At 46.0% G+C, this 19,565-nt stretch overlaps 1 protein-coding gene across 5 annotated transcripts in view; it reads left to right on the forward strand.

Moving 5' to 3' along the window:
• The window catches only part of katnal2 (katanin p60 subunit A-like 2), a 125,789-nt gene that overhangs the window by 15,539 nt on the left and 90,685 nt on the right, over nt 1–19,565 (forward strand). For 4 of the 5 annotated variants that reach the window (XM_068030112.1, XM_068030121.1, XM_068030131.1 and 1 more), the window contains exon 3: nt 4,883–5,049. The exons of the other annotated variant lie outside the window; for it this stretch is intronic. In XM_068030112.1, the coding sequence (XP_067886213.1) occupies nt 4,883–5,049 (167 nt within the window). The remainder of the gene's footprint in view (nt 1–4,882; nt 5,050–19,565) is intronic. 5 annotated transcript variants of the gene reach the window in all.

The following is a 19,565-nucleotide window of genomic DNA, read 5'->3' on the forward strand; positions in this document are numbered from 1 at the left end:
TGTTTCTGTACTTAGTGCAGTTATTGGTATCTTCCTCGGGCTTGTCAGTTTCTCCCAGACTTGATAGATTTCAGAGTGTAGGGGTTGGATTAATTTCACTCTGGTGCTTTATGTCGGAACTTGTAGCTGTTTCTTTCCCCTCCTTTCCCCCCCACTCTTCTCACCTCTGATTAAAGCCTGGTCACCCGACCAAACCCGAATACATATGTTGGGGCGGGCATTTAAAAAAATTAAAGGCCTCGGGTCGGGTTCGGGTTGGCTGTTGTCGGGTCGGGTTTTAATTTTATACCCGAGCCAGGCTTTAAAACAACCTCTCGGTATCTATCTGGTCAAGCCCTTCAGAATCTTGTATTCTTCTAATTCTCATTCTTCTAAATTCCAGCGAATATAGACCCAATTTACTCAGCCTCTCATCATAGGACAACCCTGTCCTTAAATATGGATACCAAAACAGTGCACAGTACTCCAGGTGTGGTCTCACCAAAGCCCAGAACAAGTGTGGCAAGTCTTCTTTATTCTTGTACTCCAATCCCCTTGCAATAAAGGCCAACATGCCATTTTCCTTCCTAATTGCTTGCTATACCTGCATGCTAACTTTCTGTGTTTCTTGTACAAGTACACCCCAAGCCCCTCTGAATATCAGGATTCATAAGTTTCACGCCTTTTAAAAAATGTTCTGCTTTTCTATTCTTACTATCAAAGTGAATAACCTCACTCTTGCTGACATTATGCTTCATCTTCCGCCTTGTTCTCCACTCACTTAACCTGTCTATATTTCTATGCAGCCTTTCTGTGTCCTCCTTACAGCTTGCAGTCCCACCTAGCTTTGTATCATCAGCAAAATTTAGTCTCTCAGGGAATCAAGGGATTTGGGGAGCAGGCGAGAACATGAATTTGAAGCTGCAGTTCATCCATGATCATAATGAATGGCGGAGCAGGCTTGACAAGTCAAGTATACTTTACTACATTGAGTACAAGTTACTGTTGTCTCGACTTGGATATGCTGTCATGTACAGTGATGGTCACTCCTGTAAGTACCCTGAGCATTTTATTTTTACGGGTTTAATTGTACAGCCCATTAACTATGCAACCACATGGCCTAAGGGTGTAATAATAGTACTGCCTTGTGATCCGAATCACATACTCATGTCTTTTGCACATGCTGCACGAGTTTAGCTACAGTCTTTTTAACGGTGACCTACGAACATGAACTAGGAGGAGAAGTAGGCCACTTGGCCCCTCAAGCCTGCTCCACCATTCAATAAGATCATGGCTGATCTGATTGTAACCTCAACTCCACATTCCGGCCTATTCCCGATAACCTTTCATCCTCTTACTTATCAAGAATCTATCTAACTCTGCTGTAAAAATATTTAAAGACTCTGCTTCCACTGCCTTTTGAGGAAGAGAGTTCCAAAGACTCACAGCCCTCTGAGAGAAAATATTTCTGTTCATCTCTGTCTTAAATGGGCGACGCCTTATTTTTAAATCCCTAGTTCTAGATTCTCCTGCAAGGGGGAGCATCCTTTCCACACCCACCCTGTCAAGACACCTCAGGATCTTTTATGTTTCAATCAAGTCGCCTCTTACTCTTCTAAATTCCAGTGGATACAAGCCCAGCCTGTCCAACCTTTCCACATAGGACAGCCCGCCCATTCCAGGTATCAGTCCAGTTCTGAAGAAGGGTCACTGACCTGAAACGTTAACTCTGCTTCTCTCTCCACAGATGCTGCCAGACCTGCTGAGTATTTCCAGCATTTCTTGTTTTTATATCAGTCTAGTAATCCTTCTCTGAACTGCTTCCAACGCATTTACATCCTTCCTTAAATAAGGAGACCAATACTGTACACAGTACTCCAGATGTGGTCTGACCAACGCCCTGTATAACTGAAGCATAACCTCCCTACTTTTGTATTCGATTTCCCCTTGCAATAAACGATAACATTCTATTAGCTTTCCTAATTACTTGCTGAACCTGCGTACTAACCTTTTGCAATTCATGCACTAGGACACCCAGATCCCTCTGCATCTCAGAGCTCTGCAATCTCTCACCATTTAGATAATATGCTTTTTTATTCTTCCTGTCAAAGTGGACAATTTCACATTTTCCCACATTATACTCCATTTGCCAGATCTTTGCCTGCTCACTTAACCTATCAATATCCCTTTGTCGCCTCCTTATGTCATAGAGTCATAGATTCCTAGTTATACAGCACCGAAACAGGCCCTTCGGCCCATCATGTCGGTGCTGGCTATCAAGCACCTAACTATTCTAGTCCCATTTTCCAGCACTTGGCCCGTAGCCTTGTATGCTATGGTGTTTCAAGTACTCATCTAAATACTTCTTAAATGTTGTGAGGGTTCCTGCCTCTAGCACCCCTTCAGGCAGTGTATTCCAGATTCCAACCACCCTCTGAGTGAAAAAATATTTCCTCAAATCCCCTTTAAACCTCCTGCCTCTTACCTTAAATCTATGCTGCCTGGGAAAAAGTCTCTTATCTAATCTATCAATGCCCCTCATAATTTTGTATACCTCAATCATGTCCCCCCGCATCCTTCTCTGCTCTTAGGAAAACAACCCCAGTCTTTTCAGTCTCTCTTCATAGCTGAAATGCTCCAGCCCAGGCAACATCCTGGTGAATCTCCTCTGCACCCTCTCCAGTGCAATCACATCCTTCCTATAGTGTGGTACCCAGAATTACAGTACACAGTACACCAGCTGTGGCCTAACTAGCATTTTGTACGGCTATGTTTTTTATTATTCATTCATGGCATGTGGACGTCACTGGCTATGCCAGCATTTATTGCCCATCCCTAATTGCCCTTGAGAAGGTGGTGGTGAGCTGCCTTCTTGAACCTCTGCAGTATATTTGGGGTAGGTAGACCCACAGTGCTGTTCAGAAGGGAGTTCCAGGATTTTGACCCAGTGACAGTGAAGGAACGGCGATATAGTTCCAAGTCAGGATGGTGTGTGACTTCGAGGGGAACTTGCAGGTGGTGGTGTTCCCATGTATTTGCTGCCCTTGTCCTTCTAGTTGGTAGAAGTCACGGGTTTGGAAGGTGCTGTCTAAGGAGCCTTGGTGCATTGCTGCAGTGCATCTTGTAGATGGTACACACTGCTGCTACTGTGCGTCGGTGGTAGAGGGAGTGAATGTTTGTAGATGATGTGCCAAGCAAGCGGGATGCTTTGTCCTGGATGATGTTGAGCTTCTTGACTGTTGTTTGAGCTGCACACATCCAGGCAAGTGGAGAGTATTCCATCACACTCCTGACTTGTGCCTTGTAGATGGTGGACAGGCTTTGGGGAGTCAGGAGGTGAGTTACTCGCCTCAGGATTCCTAGCCTCTGACCTGCTCTTGTAGCCACAGTATTTATATGGCTACTCCAGTTCAATTTCTGGTCAATGGTAGCCCCTAGGATGTTGATAGTGGGGGATTCAGCGATGTTGAATGTTAAGGGGAGATGGTTAGATTCTCTCTTGTTGGAGATGGTCATTGCCTGGCACTTGTGTGGCGCAAATGTTACTTGCCACTTATCAGCCCAAGCCTAGATATTGTCCAGGTCTTGCTGCATTTCTACACGGACTGCTTCAGTATCTGAGGAGTCACGAATGGTGCTGAACATTGCGCAATCATCAGCGAACATCCCCACTTCTGACCTTATGATTGAAAGAAGGTCATTGATGAAGCAGCTGAAGATGGTTGGGCCTCGGACACTACCCTGAGGAACTCCTGCAGTGATGTCCTGGAGCTGAGATGATTTACCTCCAACAACCACAACCATTTTCCTTTGCGCTAGGTATGACTCCAGCCAGTGGAGGGTTTTCCCCCTGATTCCCATTGACCTCAGTTTTGCTAGGGCTCCTTGATGTCAAGGGCAGTCACTCTCACCTCACCACAATTGTCCTCTTCACAATTTACTTTCCTACCCATCTTTGTGTCATCAGCAAATTTAGCAATGATACCTTTGGTCCCTTCATCCAATTCATTTATATAAATTGTAAAAAGTTGAGGCCCTATCACTGATCCCTGCGGCACACCACTCGTTACATCTTGCTAACCAGAAAATGATCCATTTATGCCTGGACCTGGACAACTCTTATTAATACAAGGCCAGCTATGAGTTGGTTTCACAGCAAGTGAACATACAATTAATTGGATCCACTTAGTTAAATCAGTACAGCATATCTGTATAATAATACACAATAATAAATATGCTGTGCTTCCACACATCATTGGTTCACCTTGCTCAACTGATAATTTCTAACTATCTTCTTGCCTTCTAACTTCGAGCCTGTCAAAAGTTTGCTTTACTAGCTCTCTTTTTAAGAACATAACTGTCAGTGAGGTTTTTCTGTCTCTGTTTTTATTTAACTATATTTGCACAAGAGAAGGACCTGTACCAGACAACTCCCACTAATATAAAAGCAAAATACCGCAGATGCTGGAAACTCCCACTAATAGCCTGGTATAAGGGGCCTTCCAACGCAATGGCGGTGATGTGTTTATTGATTACCAGGATGGGACTAACACTTTGCTTATTGTTAACAGTCGTTGGAGGAACAACTTCAATGTCCATTAGCATTTAACTACCTTTTTTCTAAATGTGTGAATACAGTTTGCTTTATAAAAGACATGTAAATATATCTCATTTCCAAATGTGGGGACAAAGTCAAAAATTCTGCAGTGTGAGAATTTGAATCATGGAAATTTTGCAGTTCCTGTCAGCAGATGGAATATTTTTGTATTCTTAAGGATTTTGTTTTTGCTTTTCTAAATTTTCTTTGAGGTAGCACCATTCTCAATGTCTGCTTTATGCATGTTTGAACTCTCCAGTCAAAACACATTTACTTTACCTTTCTGTACTCTCTGTAATTCAATAGTTATATAGATACGGCAAATACACTGGAACAAGAAACCAGTCTAGGATTACGACGTTTTGAAGTTTGTGATAATATTGATCTGGAGACCATCCTAATGGAGTATGAAAGCTACTATTACGTCAAGTTTCAACGGTATCCAAAATTAACTAAAAAATCAGCTGATGATGGTAAGTAAAGCATGGTCACAGTTGGTCAAAATGCAAACTGCATACAGGGATAGTTAATGCATTCTGCTTTGCAAAGTCAAAATTCTATAGAAAGTTCTGCAGTTTGGTATGTATCTAACTGTGTGTGTGTGTGTGTGTGTGTGTGTGTGTGTCTGTCTGTCTCGCTCTTTCTCTCTGTATCATAGGTGTTAGCAATTAGTTCCTCTGTCTTACCGGTGTATAGAATTTTCACACTTTTCCAAATATCAGCAAACCACGTGCGGATAATTAATTGGCTTCAAAATTCAACTGTCTTATTATTGAAAACTAGCACAGAACTGTGCCATTAAGTCTATATTGCCTCACCCTGTCCCTTCTACCAAAATGCATCACCTCACATTTGTCTGTATTAAATTCCATCTGCCACTTGTCTGCCCATTCTGCCAGCCTATCTATAGTCTGTTGCAATAAAAACAAAAGTGCTGGAACCACTCAGCAGGTCTGGCAGCATCTGTGGAAAGAGAAGCAGAGTTAACGTTTCGGGTCAGTGACCCTTCTTCGGCCTATAGTCTGTTGCAGATGGGTCATATTATGCTCACTGTTTCCCACTCCTGCAACTTTGGTATCATTGGCAAATTTTGAAATTCTACTCTGTATTTCAAGTATTGGGGAACACCACTGTTTACTATCCTCCAGTCTGAAAAACATTTACCACAACTTGCTGTTTTCTGTCCTTAAGCCATTTTTAAAAAATCCAAGCTGACACTGACATTCCTATTCCAGAAACCTTAATTTTGTTAACCATCCTTTTTATGTGATACTTTATCAAACTCTTTCTCAAAATCCATACAGACAACATCCCTTCATCGACCTTCTCTGCTACTTCATCAAAAGCTTCAATTAGATTTAGTTAAGCATGATCTGCCTTTTACAGATTAGTGCTGGCTATCCTTAATTAACTCAAATCTCTCCAAGTATCTGTTGATTTTTTTTTTTTGCCCTGATTATTGTTTCTAAAACCTTACCCACCACTGACGTTAAACTAATTGACCTATATTTGCTAGGACTGCCCCTTACACCCTTTCTTGAATCAGAGTGTCACATTTGCCACTCTCCAATCTTCTGGCACCTTCCCCATACCTAGGGAAGATTGGAAGATTGTGGCAAGCCCTTCCGCTATCTCCTCCACCACCACTTCCTGCAGCAACCTGGGATGCAAGCCATCCGGACCAGGTGACCTATCTACCCTAAGCATAGTCAGCCTTTCCAGTACCTCCTCACACTCTCTTTTTACCCTATCTATTGCCTCTACTCTCTCTGCTTCTACTGATATTTTGTCAGATTCCTCTTCCTTAGTAAACACTGATACAAAGTACTCATTAAGTATTCTAGCCTAGCCCTGTGCCTCTGACTATATATCACCCTATTTTAAAGCCTGGCTACCCGACCCGAACCCGATGAGACCCGACTACGTGTGTCGGGTTTGGGTCGGGTCTATATCCCGAGTCCAGCATTCGGGCTCTGGGCGGGTCGGGCTTGACAGGGCTGCTTCCGGGAAGTCACTGGATCAGGCTTACCCATGATTCCCCACAATTCCATCTGCAGGAATAGCCTGCTGTCGGAACGAATGAACGATATTCATGTCGGGTCGGGCCCGGGTTGGGTTTTAATCTAATACCTGAGTCAGGCTTTACCCTATTTGTCCATAGTAGGTCCCACCCTGTCTTTTACTACCTGCTTACTATTTGCAAGCCGGTAGAAGATTTTTGGGTTCCCTTTTATGTTGACTGCCATTCTATTCTCATATTCTCTCTTTAACAGTCTTATTTGCCTTTTCGCCTCCCTCTCAACTTATTGTATTTGGCCTGATTTTCTCTTGGACAATTCACCTGACATGCATCATACACTCTTTTTTTTTTTGTTTCATCATAATCTCTATCTCCCTCATCATCCATGGTGCCCTGTTTTTTGGTTCCCCTTCTGCCCTTGTTGGAATGTTCCTAGCTTCTACCTGAAGTATTTCCAGGCGCCGGCACCATTTTTAAAGGGCTTCAAGCCCTTCAGTGAGATTAAAATTTTTTAAGGTCCCGATTGCACTTTGAATCCCCTCTTCCACCCCCCCAATGAGTAATCAAAATGTAACTTGCCCTCTCGCCCCAAATAAATTTTTTTTTCAGATCTTGAACTTTACCCCCTGAACTTTACTAACTTTGACCCTCAACCCCTTCCCACCACTCCCGCAACCAGTAGGAAGGATTTTCCCTGCTCCCCCCCGCCTCACTCGCACCCTGAGAACTTCACTCCTCCCCCCTCCCCATCAGCGTTCCACCTTGGATCTCCGAATGGCGATCCAAAGCTGCGGGAATTCTGCCAACCAGCCGGAATATTGGCATGGTATGGTTGTTGCTACAAGGTAAGTCATTAGTCATGAATTAACATTTATTTTAATATTTAAATGAAATCTCCGTCGCCATGCAACGGGGGGCTGGGCACCACGAGGCCTTGCCGCCGCCGGTAAAATGGAGTGGGACCTTCTCGGCATCAAGGCCCGTGGCAGGCCTCTCCCAGAGGTATTTTCGGGGGCCACCTGCCACGAGTCCTGACATCGGCGGGGCTGGTAAAATTCAGCCTATGATGCGGCTATAACAGAGACCTGGCTCAAGAGGGCAGAACTGCATGTTAAATATTCTTGGATACAAGGTGTTCAGGAAAGATAGGAAAGGAAGAAAAGGGGGAAGGAGTGGCGGTATTAATTAAGCAGAGCATTACAGTGCTGGAGAGAGAGGATATCTCTGAGGGGTTCAGGACGGAATCTATTTGGCGATAGCTAAAGAACAAAAAATGTGCAATTATACTGCTCGGTGTAGTCTGTAGGCCACCAACTAGTGGAAAGAATAAAGAGGAACAAAGCAAGGAAATTAGAGAGATGCAAGAATTATAGATTAGTTATAATGGCAGACATAATTATCCAGATATAGACTGGGATAGTAGTCGTGTAAAGGGCAGAGAGGGGCAAGAGTCCTAGAGTATGTTCAGGAAAATTTTCCACAGCAGTATGTTTCCAGTCCAGCAAGAGGGAAGGCACAGCTAGACCTGGTTCTTGGGATTGAGACGGGCCAAGTGGATCAAATATCAGTAGCAGAGCATTTAGGGGACAGTGATCATTGTATCATAAGGTTTAGGTTGGTTATGGAAAAGGGCAAAGAATGATCTGGAGTAAGAATAATTAACTGGGGGAAAGATAACTTCAATCTGACTCCGATCAATTGGAATCAAAGGTTGGAAGAAAAAACAGTAGCTGAACAAACCTTCAAAGAAGAGATAGTTTGGGCACAATCAAGGCATATCCCCTTGAAGGGGAAAGCAAGGGCAAATAAATTCAGAGCTCCCTGGATGACAAAAGGGATAGAGATGAAGATGAAGAAGAAAAAGTGTGCTTATGACAGATGTCAGGTAGATAATACAATGGAGAACCAGGTTCCAAGGGGAAGTGAAAAGTCAAATAAGAGAAGCAAAAAGAGAGTATTTAAAGAGACTGACAGTATTCCCAAAGTCTTCTATGGGCATATAAATAGTGTTCTGACTAGGTGAGAGGGGTCTAGGGGTTTCCTCTTAGCTTTTGCCTGGTTTAACCGTAACAGGGTTTAATTTTTAAAAAAGCACTGTTTTAGCTCCTCCTTAATGAATCTTTGTTCACCGCTTTCCAATTGTAAGGCAAAGAAATCAATTCAGACAGGCTTTCTTAAATTTTAAACCAGAAAGGTGGAAGTTTATTAATCTTTAAACTCCAATCCGGTTACCGACTACAAATATGCAACGCGACCACACAAGCATGCATATGCGATATACACACGCAGATAGAGACAGAAAAGTAGAAAAGAATAAAGGGGAAAAGTTTGAGGTTTTCTAGATGGGTTTCTATTTTACTGTCCTTTGAGTTTGCTGTGAAGTCTTTGGGTTACTGGTCAGTCTTGCAATTCATTGGGGCCCAGTGCATGCTTCAACTTGTTTCGAGGTCAGAGTCTTTTCTCTCTTGGGGTTTACATAGAACATAGAACATTACAGCGCAGTACAGGCCCTTCGGCCCTCGATGTTGCGCCGACCCGTGAAACCATCTGACCTACACTATTCCATTTTCATCCATATGTCTATCCAATGACCACTTAAATGCCCTTAAAGTTGGCGAGTCTACTACTGTTGCAGGCAGGGTGTTCCACGCCCCTACTACTCTCTGAGTAAAGAAACTACCTCTGACATCTGTCCTATATCTATTACCCCTCAACTTAAAGCGATGTCCCCTCGTGTTTGCCATCACCATCCGGGGAAAAAGACTCTCACTATCCACCCTATCTAACCCTCTGATTATCTTGTATGTCTCTATTAAGTCACCTCTCCTCCTCCTTCTCTCTAACGAAAACAACCTCAAGTCCCTCAGCCTTTCCTCGTAAGACCTTCCCTGCATACCAGGCAACATCCTAGTAAATCTCCTCTGCACCCTTTCCAAAGCTTCCACATCCTTCCTATAATGCGGTGACCAGAACTGCACGCAATACTCCAGGTGCGGCCTCACCAGAGTTTTGTACAGCTGCAGCATGACCTCGTGGCTCCGAAACTCGATCCCCCTACTAATAAAAGCTAACACAACATATGCCTTCTTAACAGCCCTATTGACCTGGGTGGCAACTTTCAGGGATTTATGGACCTGGACACCAAGATCTCTCTGCTCATCTACACTACCAAGAATCTTCCCATTAGCCCAGTACTCTGCATTCCTGTTACGCCTTCCAAAGAGAATCACCTGACACATTTCCGCATTAAACTCCATTTGCCATCTCTCAGCCCAGCTCTGCAGCCTATCTATGTCCCTCTGTACCCTACAACATCCTTCGGCACTATCCACAACTCCACCGACCTTAGTGTCATCCGCAAATTTACTAACCCACCCTTCTACACCCTCATCCAGGTCATTTATAAAAATGACAAACAGCAGTGGCCCCAAAACAGATCCTTGCGGTACACCACTAGTAACTAAACTCCAGGATGAACATTTGCCATCAACCACCACCCTCTGTCTTCTTTCAGCTAGCCAATTTCTGATCCAAAACTCTAAATCACCTTCAAGCCCATACTTCCGTATTTTCTGCAATAGCCTACCGTGGGGAACCTTATCAAACGCCTTACTGAAATCCATGTACACCACGTCCACGGCTTTACCCTCATCCACCTGTTTGGTCACCTTCTCGAAAAACTCAATAAGGTTTGTGAGGCACGACCTACTCTTCACAAAACCGTGCTGACTGTCGCTAATGAACTTATTCTTTTCAAGATGATTATAAATCCTATCTCTTATAACCTTTTCCAACATTTTACCCACAACCGAAGTAAGGCTCACAGGTCTATAATTACCAGGGCTGTCTCTGCTCCCCTTCTTGAACAAGGGGACAACATTTGCTATCCTCCAGTCTTCCGGCACTCTTCCTGTCGACAATGATGACGTAAAGATCAAGGACAAAGGTTCTGCAATCTCCTCCCTGGCTTCCCAGAGAATCCTAGGATAAATCCCATCTGGCCCAAGGGACTTATCTATTGTCACACTTTCCAAAATTGCTAACACCTCCTCCTTGTGAACCTCAATCCCATCTAGCCTAGTAGTCTGTATCTCAGTATTCTCCTCGACAACATTTTCTTTCTCTACTGTAAATACTGACGAAAAATATTCATTTAACGCTTCCCCTATCTCCTCTGATTCCACACACAACTTCCCACTACTATCCTTGATTGGCCCTAATCTAACTCTAGTCATTCTTTTATTCCTGATATACCGAGAAAGCCTTAGGGTTTTCCTTGATCCTATCCGCCAATGATTTCTCGTGTCCTCTCCTCGCTCTTCTTAGCTCTCCCTTTAGATCCTTCCTGGCTAGCTTGTAACTCTCAAGCGCCCTAACCGAGCCTTCACGTCTCATCCAAACATAAGCCTTCTTCTTCCTCTTGACAAGCGCTTCAACTTCTTTAGTAAACCACGGCTCCCTCGCTCAACAACTTCCTCCCTGCCGTACAGGTACATACTTATCAAGGACACGCAGTAGCTGCTCCTTGAATAAGCTCCACATTTCGATTGTGCCCATCCCCTGCAGTTTCCTTCCCCATCCTACGCATCCTAAATCTTGCCTAATCGCATCATAATTTCCTTTCCCCCAGCTATAATTCTTGCCCTGCGGTATATACCTGTCCCTGCCCATCGCTAAGGTAAACCTAACCGAATTGTGATCACTATCACCAAAGTGCTCACCTACATCTAAATCTAACACCTGGCCGGGTTCATTACCCAGTACCAAATCCAATGTGGCATCGCCCCTGATTGGCCTGTCTACATACTGTGTCAGAAAACCCTCCTGCCCACACTGGACAAAAACTGACCCATCTAAAGTATTCGAACTATAGTATTTCCAGTCAATATTTGGAAAGTTAAAGTCCCCCATAACAACTACCCTGTTACTCTCGCTCCTGTCGAGAATCATCTTCGCTATCCTTTCCTCTACATCTCTGGAACTATTCGGCGGTCTACAGAAAACTCCCAACAGGGTGACCTCTCCTCTCCTGTTTCTAACCTCGGCCCATACTACCTCAGTAGACGAGTCCTCAAACGTCCTTTCTGCCGCCGTAATACTCTCCTTGATTAACAATGCCACACCCCCCCCTCTTTTACCCTCTTCTCTGTTCTTACTGAAACATCTAAATCCCGGAACCTGCAACATCCATTCCTGTCCCTGCTCTACCCATGTCTCCGAAATGGCCACTACATCGAGATCCCAGGTACCAACCCATGCTGCAAGCTCACCCACCTTATTCCGGATGCTCCTGGCGTTGAAGTAGACACACTTTAAACCAAGTTCTTGCTTGCCAGTGCCCTCTTGCGTCCTTGTAACCTTATCCCTGACTTCACTACTCTCAACATCCTGTACACTGGAACTACAATTTAGGTTCCCATCCCCCTGCTGAATTAGTTTAAACCCCCCCGAAGAGCACTAGCAAATCTCCCCCCCAGGATATTGGTACCCCTCTGGTCCAGGTGAAGACCATCCTGTTTGTAGAGGTCCCACCTACCCCAGAAAGAGCCCCAATTATCCAGGAAACCAAAACCCTCCCTCCTACACCATCCCTGCAGCCACATGTTTAACTCCTCTCTCTCCCTATTCCTCGCTTCGCTAGCATGTGGCACGGGCAACAACCCAGAGATAACAACTCTGTTTGTTCTCGCTCTAAGCTTCCACCCTAGCTCCCTGAATTTCTGCCTTAAATCCCCATCTCTCTTCCTACCTATGTCGTTGGTGCCTATGTGGACCACGACTTGGGGCTGCTCCCCCTCCCCCTTAAGGATCCCAAAAACACGATCCGAGACATCACGAACCCTGGCACCTGGGAGGCAGCACACCAACCGTGAGTCTCTCGTTCCCACAGAACCTCCTATCTGTTCCCCTAACTATGGAGTCCCCAATGACTAATGCTCTGCTCCTCTTACCCCTTCCCTTCTGAGCAACAGAGACCGACTCTGCACCAGAGACCTGTACCCCATTGCTTACCCCTGGTAAGTCGTTCCCCCCCCAACAGTATCCAAAACGGTATACCTGTTGTTGAGGGAAACGGTCACAGGGGATCCCTGCACTGCCTGCTGGTTCCCTCTCCTTCCCCTGACGGTAACCCATCTACCTACTTCTTTTACCTGAGGTGTGACTACCTCCCTATAACTCCTCTCAATAACCCCCTCCGCCTCCCGAATGATCCGAAGTTCATCCAGCTCCAGCTCCACTTCTCTAACGCGGTTCTCGAGGAGCTGGAGTTGGGTGCACCTCCCGCAGATGCAGTCAGCAGGGACACTCTTAGCGACACTTACCTCCCACATTCTGCAGGAGGAACATTCAACTGCCTTAACCTCCATTCCCACTATTCTAAATTCCCAACAAATCTACTGAAAACCAAAAAAAAAGTCAAAACTTGTTAGCTTAGCAATCCGACGGACAGAACTTTTTTTTTTTGGTTAGAGGAGGAGGATGGGTGGGAGACACTAGCCGAGTAGTGTTTCGGGTAAAGCAACCGCCCAAATATGTAACCTCGCTTACCCAGCAGTCCCGCGTGCGCTCCGCCTATTTACGTGTCTTCGGTGGGTCCGGTGGCTGGGGGGAAAGCGAGAAAGACAGAGAGAGAACCTTCCCCGCTCCAGCAACAGTTTAAAATCAATGTTCATATGACAAAATTAATGTGCCTCATTCTTGGCAGGTGGGGGTCTGCATAACAATAGTAAAAGGGTGGTAAAAGGTGGCGTAGGGCCGATTAGGGACCAAAAGGGGGATTTACGCATGGAGGCAGGGCAACAGCTGAGGTATTAAATGAATACTTTGCATCTGTCTTTACCAAGGAAGAAGATGCTACCCAGACCACAGTGAAAGAGGAGGTAATTAGTACACTAGAAAGATTTACAAAAGATTTACAAGTGTGCCTTTTAAGACTCTGTTTGAAAACAGTGTGCCTTTAAGACTGAGCACAGGGTGCCATCTGCACCTGTCCCTAGGCCACAACAGGATAGAGAGGTCACATAGTATAATGTTTCAAATTGACTGTGTGTAAAACTGGCAAAAAATGGTCTGAACCAGCCACCAGCGAGGCGTGCTACTGAAGAAAAGAGCTGTCTATTCTCTCTCAGCAGAAATTCTACAAGGAGCTACAGGTTAAGTTTATTGCCTGTGGAGAAAAAAAGCCTTTTTTTTTGAAGAGACCATTTGTATTGAAGGTAGCAAAGCTCCTTTTCTTTACTTCCAAGCCAGAAAGTATTTACATCAAGATTGAATCTCTCTTGACTGATTTGTATTTTCTGGAATTTGTCAGTGGTCTTGATGCCTGCTGCAGCCGAACTGTTTTGAATGCCTATCCATTGAAGGGCTATTTCATCAAATCCGTGTGGAGACTTCGAGTGGCATTTGATTATTTTCACATTAGAATATCTAATCCATCGGGAACGTAACCCACAAAGACTTACTTATTAATTTATTCTTAAACAGCTAATTTTTAAAAATGCCACTTTAAAAACTGTTAGTTTTGAATGTATGCGTGTGAATGGGGGAATTAGATTAAAATAAGAAGTTATAAGGTCTTTAGACATAGGTTTATCTTAATAGTGTTTAAGATTTAGTTTTTTAATAAATAATTAATTTGTTGTCGAGAGATACCTAAATGGTCTGTTTTATTTTGGGGGTCACTGTTTTTCCAGTAGGGTGGGAAAACTTTAATAATATTCTGTTACCTGTGGAGTGATAGCACTGAATTGATGTGCTTTGTTCTCTCCTCGGTCGTAACATTAGGAGGAAGTATTAGATAGGCTGTCCATACTTAAAATTGATAAAGCACTAGGGCCAGATGAGATGCATCCAAGGATACCGAGGGAAGTTGGAGTAGAAATTGCAGAGGCACTGGCCATAATTTTCCAGTCTTCCTTAGACACAGGGGTGGTGCCAGAGGACTGGAGAATTGCAAATGTTACAACTTCTTCAAAAAAGGATGTAAATATAAGCCCAGGAACTGCAGGCCAGTCAGTTTAACCTCAGTGGTGAGGAAACTTCTAGAACCAATGGCTGGAATTTTACCTCTCCCGGAGGGTCCGCGGTCCAGGAGGAGGAAACCGGTGCCGACCTTGCTCCTGCTCCGGACTCAGCTGCCGCCCTGATTGAGTGCTAACTAACCAATTAGCATCTTGGCAACAGATTAGCGGCTGAAAGGGGCGCTTGCGGGCAGGAGGGTGAGCATCAGCGGGGGTGGGGCTAGAGCAGGAAGAAGGTGCTGAAAGCCATTTAAAAGGGCTTTCAGCACCATCAGTGGCTCTGAGAAGGCTACTTACATCAAGGAGAATGATAGGAGCTTCAGATGAGCAGAAGGAAGGGACCTGGCTGAAGGGGAAAGAAGTGTAATAGCAATTAAGGGGGCTACCCATCTATTAACCATAAAATTCTTGGAGGACCAGAACCCGCTTGCAGCAATGGCAGAGAAAAGCAACCGAATTGCCCCAAAGTTTTCAGAAGACTCCCTGCATATCCTCCAGCAGGCGGCTGAGGCAAGGTCCTCTTCCCAGCAGACAGAAGGAGGAGGCCTGCCCAGGTCACCAAGAAGGCATGGTTCCCCAGAGTGCATGCGGATTGGGGGGGATTGCTGGTGGGGGGTAGTTGGCTCAAGCATGAAGGTTGCTCGTGAAGTCAAAGTCACACATGTGGCTACACTGCAGCCAATGACATGTCCTTCAGTCTGGAGTGTTGATCACACCTGATCATTTTGTTTTCCCCTGCAGGTGAAACGCAGCAGTGGCCAGGCAGCGTCTCCAGGACACATCCGTCCACCTCTGAGGAGGAGGAGGGGACCTCCGAGGGTGCACCGTCAGAAATAGTCACCTCGCTTGGGCTGTTAGTGTCAATGGATTCATGGTCACAACCTGGTGCCAGCACAGCACAGGTGCCGGACCAGCTGCCAGAGGCAATATCGGCCAACGCCTCCGACACTCAGAGGACTATGGGAGGCCAGGCCAGTGCTGAGCCCCGATGAGCCTCTGATGACATCCATTTGGCAGGAGATGCTGCAGGTGCAGCTTGAGGTGCAAGGAGATCTGGCGGAGTTACCAGAGATGATGTATGCTCTGGCTCGGACTTTGGAGTTCTCCATCCAGGCCATGAGTACCACACAGTGTCTGACATCTGAACGACTGGCTTCCTCCACTGACAGATTGGTGGCTGCTGTGGAGGACCCGATCCTGCAGGCCGTGCAGAACGTCACAGAGAAAGTGAGCTCCATGCAGCAGTGCCTCAACAGAGCTGTGAATGAGGCTCCTGCGACATCCAGAAGCTGCTCATTCCTCTGAGGTCAGCAGGGAGGCTCAGTTGAGCCTCGTGAGGGCACAGGAGCAACAGCAGTATGGATATGGGGGCTCCTCTCAGGGCACTCCTGATGCGTGCAGCGGCTCCTTGTCTCCTCTGCCAGTGACATTAGCACCTCAGCATCCCAGGGTGTCGGAGGGTGGACTTGAGACTGCTCAGGCCACCTCAACATGCCAGGGCCCTCACGGCCTTGGGCAGGCAGAGGACGCCCACCAAAGTCATCCCAAGCACGGGGCATCCTGAGCAGCCACCTGCCTCTGCTGTGGCTGGCAGCAAGGGGTCGTCAACAAGCGTGAGTCTCACCAATGTTTCAAGAGATCACATTAACTGCAGTTAGGGGTCACTGGTGCAATTTAGAATTATTTATTTGCTGTTCGACCTCACACAAAACTTATTAAATTTCTCACTTGGCATTTTTATCTGATTCAAGTCAATGATGATATTTTGGGTGATCTTGTTGTCCTGCATGAGATGGAGACTTGGGGGAGGTGACACATTTGGGCCTTGTTGTGTTTGAGGGAAAAGTGGACCATTGCAGCTGAGATTTGCGCCTGCAGTTGAGTGCTTTAGTGCTTCCAGCTGATGTGAATGCATGAATTCAGGCTGACATGTCAGTCGCTGGGTGATGAGCCTCCGATCAGGAGAAACACCTGAATATTAGAGCCTCCCGAGTCTCCCTTGCATTCAACTCCTGCAAACCTCCAGTGCCTTCCCCTGCCGTTCAGGTGGCTGCGCCCCCCCTCTCCTCCTCCTCCTCCTCCTCCTCAACCTTTTCACTTTCCTTGTCTGAGGATGCCTCATGCTGAACAATGTCCTCATCCTTCAGGGCCTCCCCCCTCTGCAGTGCCAGGTTATGTAAGGCGCAGCAGAAGACAGCAGTACGAGATACCCTTGCTGGCGAATACTGAAGGGCACCACCTGAGCGATCCAGGCACCTAAATCGCATTTTCAGAAGACCTATGGTCTGCTTGCTGGAGACTCTGGTTGTTGTATGGCTCACATTGTACCGTTCCTTTGCTTCATTCTGTGGGTTCCTCACTGATGTCTTCAGCAGGTAACCCCTGTCGCCAAGTATCCATCCTCGGTGGGGGGGGGGGGCGGTGGTGGCTGAATAGTGTTGACACCTGGGAGTTCCGGAGAATGAATGCGTCGTGACTGCTTCCTGGATAACGAGCACACACTTGCAATATACTCCTACAGTGATGTGAAACTTGTTTGCCAATCAGTGAGTGAAACCCCTTTCGATTACTGAAGGCCCCTGACAGAACAACAGGTGCTCTAATGGCCACATATGTAGAGTCAATCATGCCTTGGACCGTGGGGAACCCAGTCATGGCACGGTAGCCTCTGGCTCTCTCGGCCTGATTGGCGGAGTCATAGAATCATTGGAAGTTTAAGGCACAGAAAGAGGCCACTTTGCCCATCGTGTCTGTGCTGGCCTAAAAACGATCCACCAATTCTAATCTCACCTTTCAGCATTTGGTCCGTCTGGAACTTGACCTGGTTGGCATGCCTGAATATGGCATCAGTTACCACGTTAATGCAGTGTTGCGCTGATGACTGTGAGGTTCCGGACATGTCTCCTGTAGAAGCCTGGAAGGAGCCTGATGCATAGAAGTTCAGAATGACTGTGATCCTTAATGTGACTGGCATTGGATGGCCACCCACACAGTTGGAAGCGACCTCCGCTGCCAGCATCTCGCACAGAGATGTGACAATCTATCGGGACAGGTGTAGTCTTCTACGGCACTGGCGCTCCGACATCTGCAGAAAGCACAACCGCAGGCGGTAGACCCTGCCTACTGGGTAGACTCGTCTCCTCACAGGTGGTTGCTCCCAGCGCACTCTGTGACTTTCTGCCCCTCCCCCATACAGGTAGCTGATTTCCCTGGCCAGTTGTCCTCCTGTCCCTCCTTGTGGCGTTCTCTTCCTCACCAGAGGAGCCACATCCAGAATGGACAATTCCCAGGGCTGCAGTGTCCCAAAGATGTAATGAGGACAGCTATTTGCTGCCTGCTGCAAAGACAGGCACTCACAACCCCCCTCCCCTACACAGAATAAATCACTGATGCTGTAGCCCTACTAGGAGTTTCACACACTCAGGTGAACCCTGGAGAGCCAGCAACATCAGCCCTGACCTTACAGTCAACGCAGAAATCTACCAGAAATAAATGAAAAATCCAGTACCTCCAACTCCTTCACAGACACACTGGTTGCCGCTCTTTTCAAGCTGCCAGGTTCCCAACTCCCCCTTCAACCTGTTTGCCAGACGTAAAATGTGACAGCCAACATATAACAGAAATGTGACAGTGGCTGTCAGTTGGGTTTTCAAGTACTTCGTTTGACCCTTATTTGTTGTAAAATCAGACAGTGAGCGGCGCCTCGATCTTGCCCGCTGTCCGATCTGCGTAAGATGGGGATTGGGCGTCATGACGTTGGGCACCCGACCTGGCGTCATGACGTTGGGCACCCGACCCGACGTCAACACTCGCCATTTTGCGGCTCAACTGCCTCTGAGGACACCCAATTTCAAAAGGTAAAATTCTGGCCAATAATTCGGGACAAAATTAATTGTCACTTGTATGAATGCAGGTTAATTAAGGAAAGCCAGCATGGATTTGTTAAGGGCGAATCGTATTTAACTAACATGCTGGAGTTTTTTGAAGAGGTAACAGAGAGGGTTGATGAGGGCAATGCTGTTGATGTGGTGTGCATGGACTTCCAAAAGGCATTTGATACAGTGCTGCACAACAGACTTGTGAGCAAAATTATAGCTCATGGAATAAAAGAAACAGTCGCAACATGAATACGAAATTGGCTGAGTGACAGGAAACCGAGAGTAGTGATTAATGGATGTTCTTCGGGCTGGAGGAAGGTTTGTAGTGGAGTTCCCCGGGGTCAGTTTGGGAACCCTTGCTCTTCCTAATATATATATTAATAACCTAAACCTTGGTTTACAGGACACAATTTGCAGACGATATGAAACTTGAAACAATTGTGAACTGTGAGGAGGATAATGTAGAACTACAAAAGGCCATAGACAAGTTGGTGGAATGGGCAGACAAGTGGCAGATGAAGTTCAGCGCAGAGAAATGTGAAGTCATTCATTTTGGTAGTAAAAACATGGAGAGACTATATAGCATAAAAGGTACAACTCTAAAGGGATGCTGGAGCAGAGGGACCTGGGGGTATATGAGAATAACTCATTGAAGGTGGCAGGACAGGTTGAGAGTAAGGTTAATAAAGCATACAGTATCCTGGGCTTTTTTAATAGGGGAATAGAGTACAAGAGCAAGGAGGTTATGCGAAACTGAAACACTAGTTCAGCCTCAGCTGGATTATTGTGCCCAGTTCTGGGCTCCGCACTTTAGGAAAGGTGTGCAGTAATTGGAGAGAGTACAGAAAAGATTCACGAGAATGGTTCCAGGGATGAGGAACTTCAGGTATGAAGACAGATTGAAGAAGTTGGGACTGTTTTTCCTTGGAGAAGGCTGAGAGGAGATTTGATTTCAAAATCATGGGGGGTCTGGACAGAGTAGATAGGGAGACGATGTTCCCACTAGTGAAAGGATCGAGAAAGAGAGGACACAGATTTGAAGTTATTTAAGCAAAATAACTTTTTCTTGC

Source organism: Heterodontus francisci, chromosome 1, assembly GCF_036365525.1.
Source record: "Heterodontus francisci isolate sHetFra1 chromosome 1, sHetFra1.hap1, whole genome shotgun sequence".
NCBI lineage: Eukaryota > Metazoa > Chordata > Chondrichthyes > Heterodontiformes > Heterodontidae > Heterodontus > Heterodontus francisci.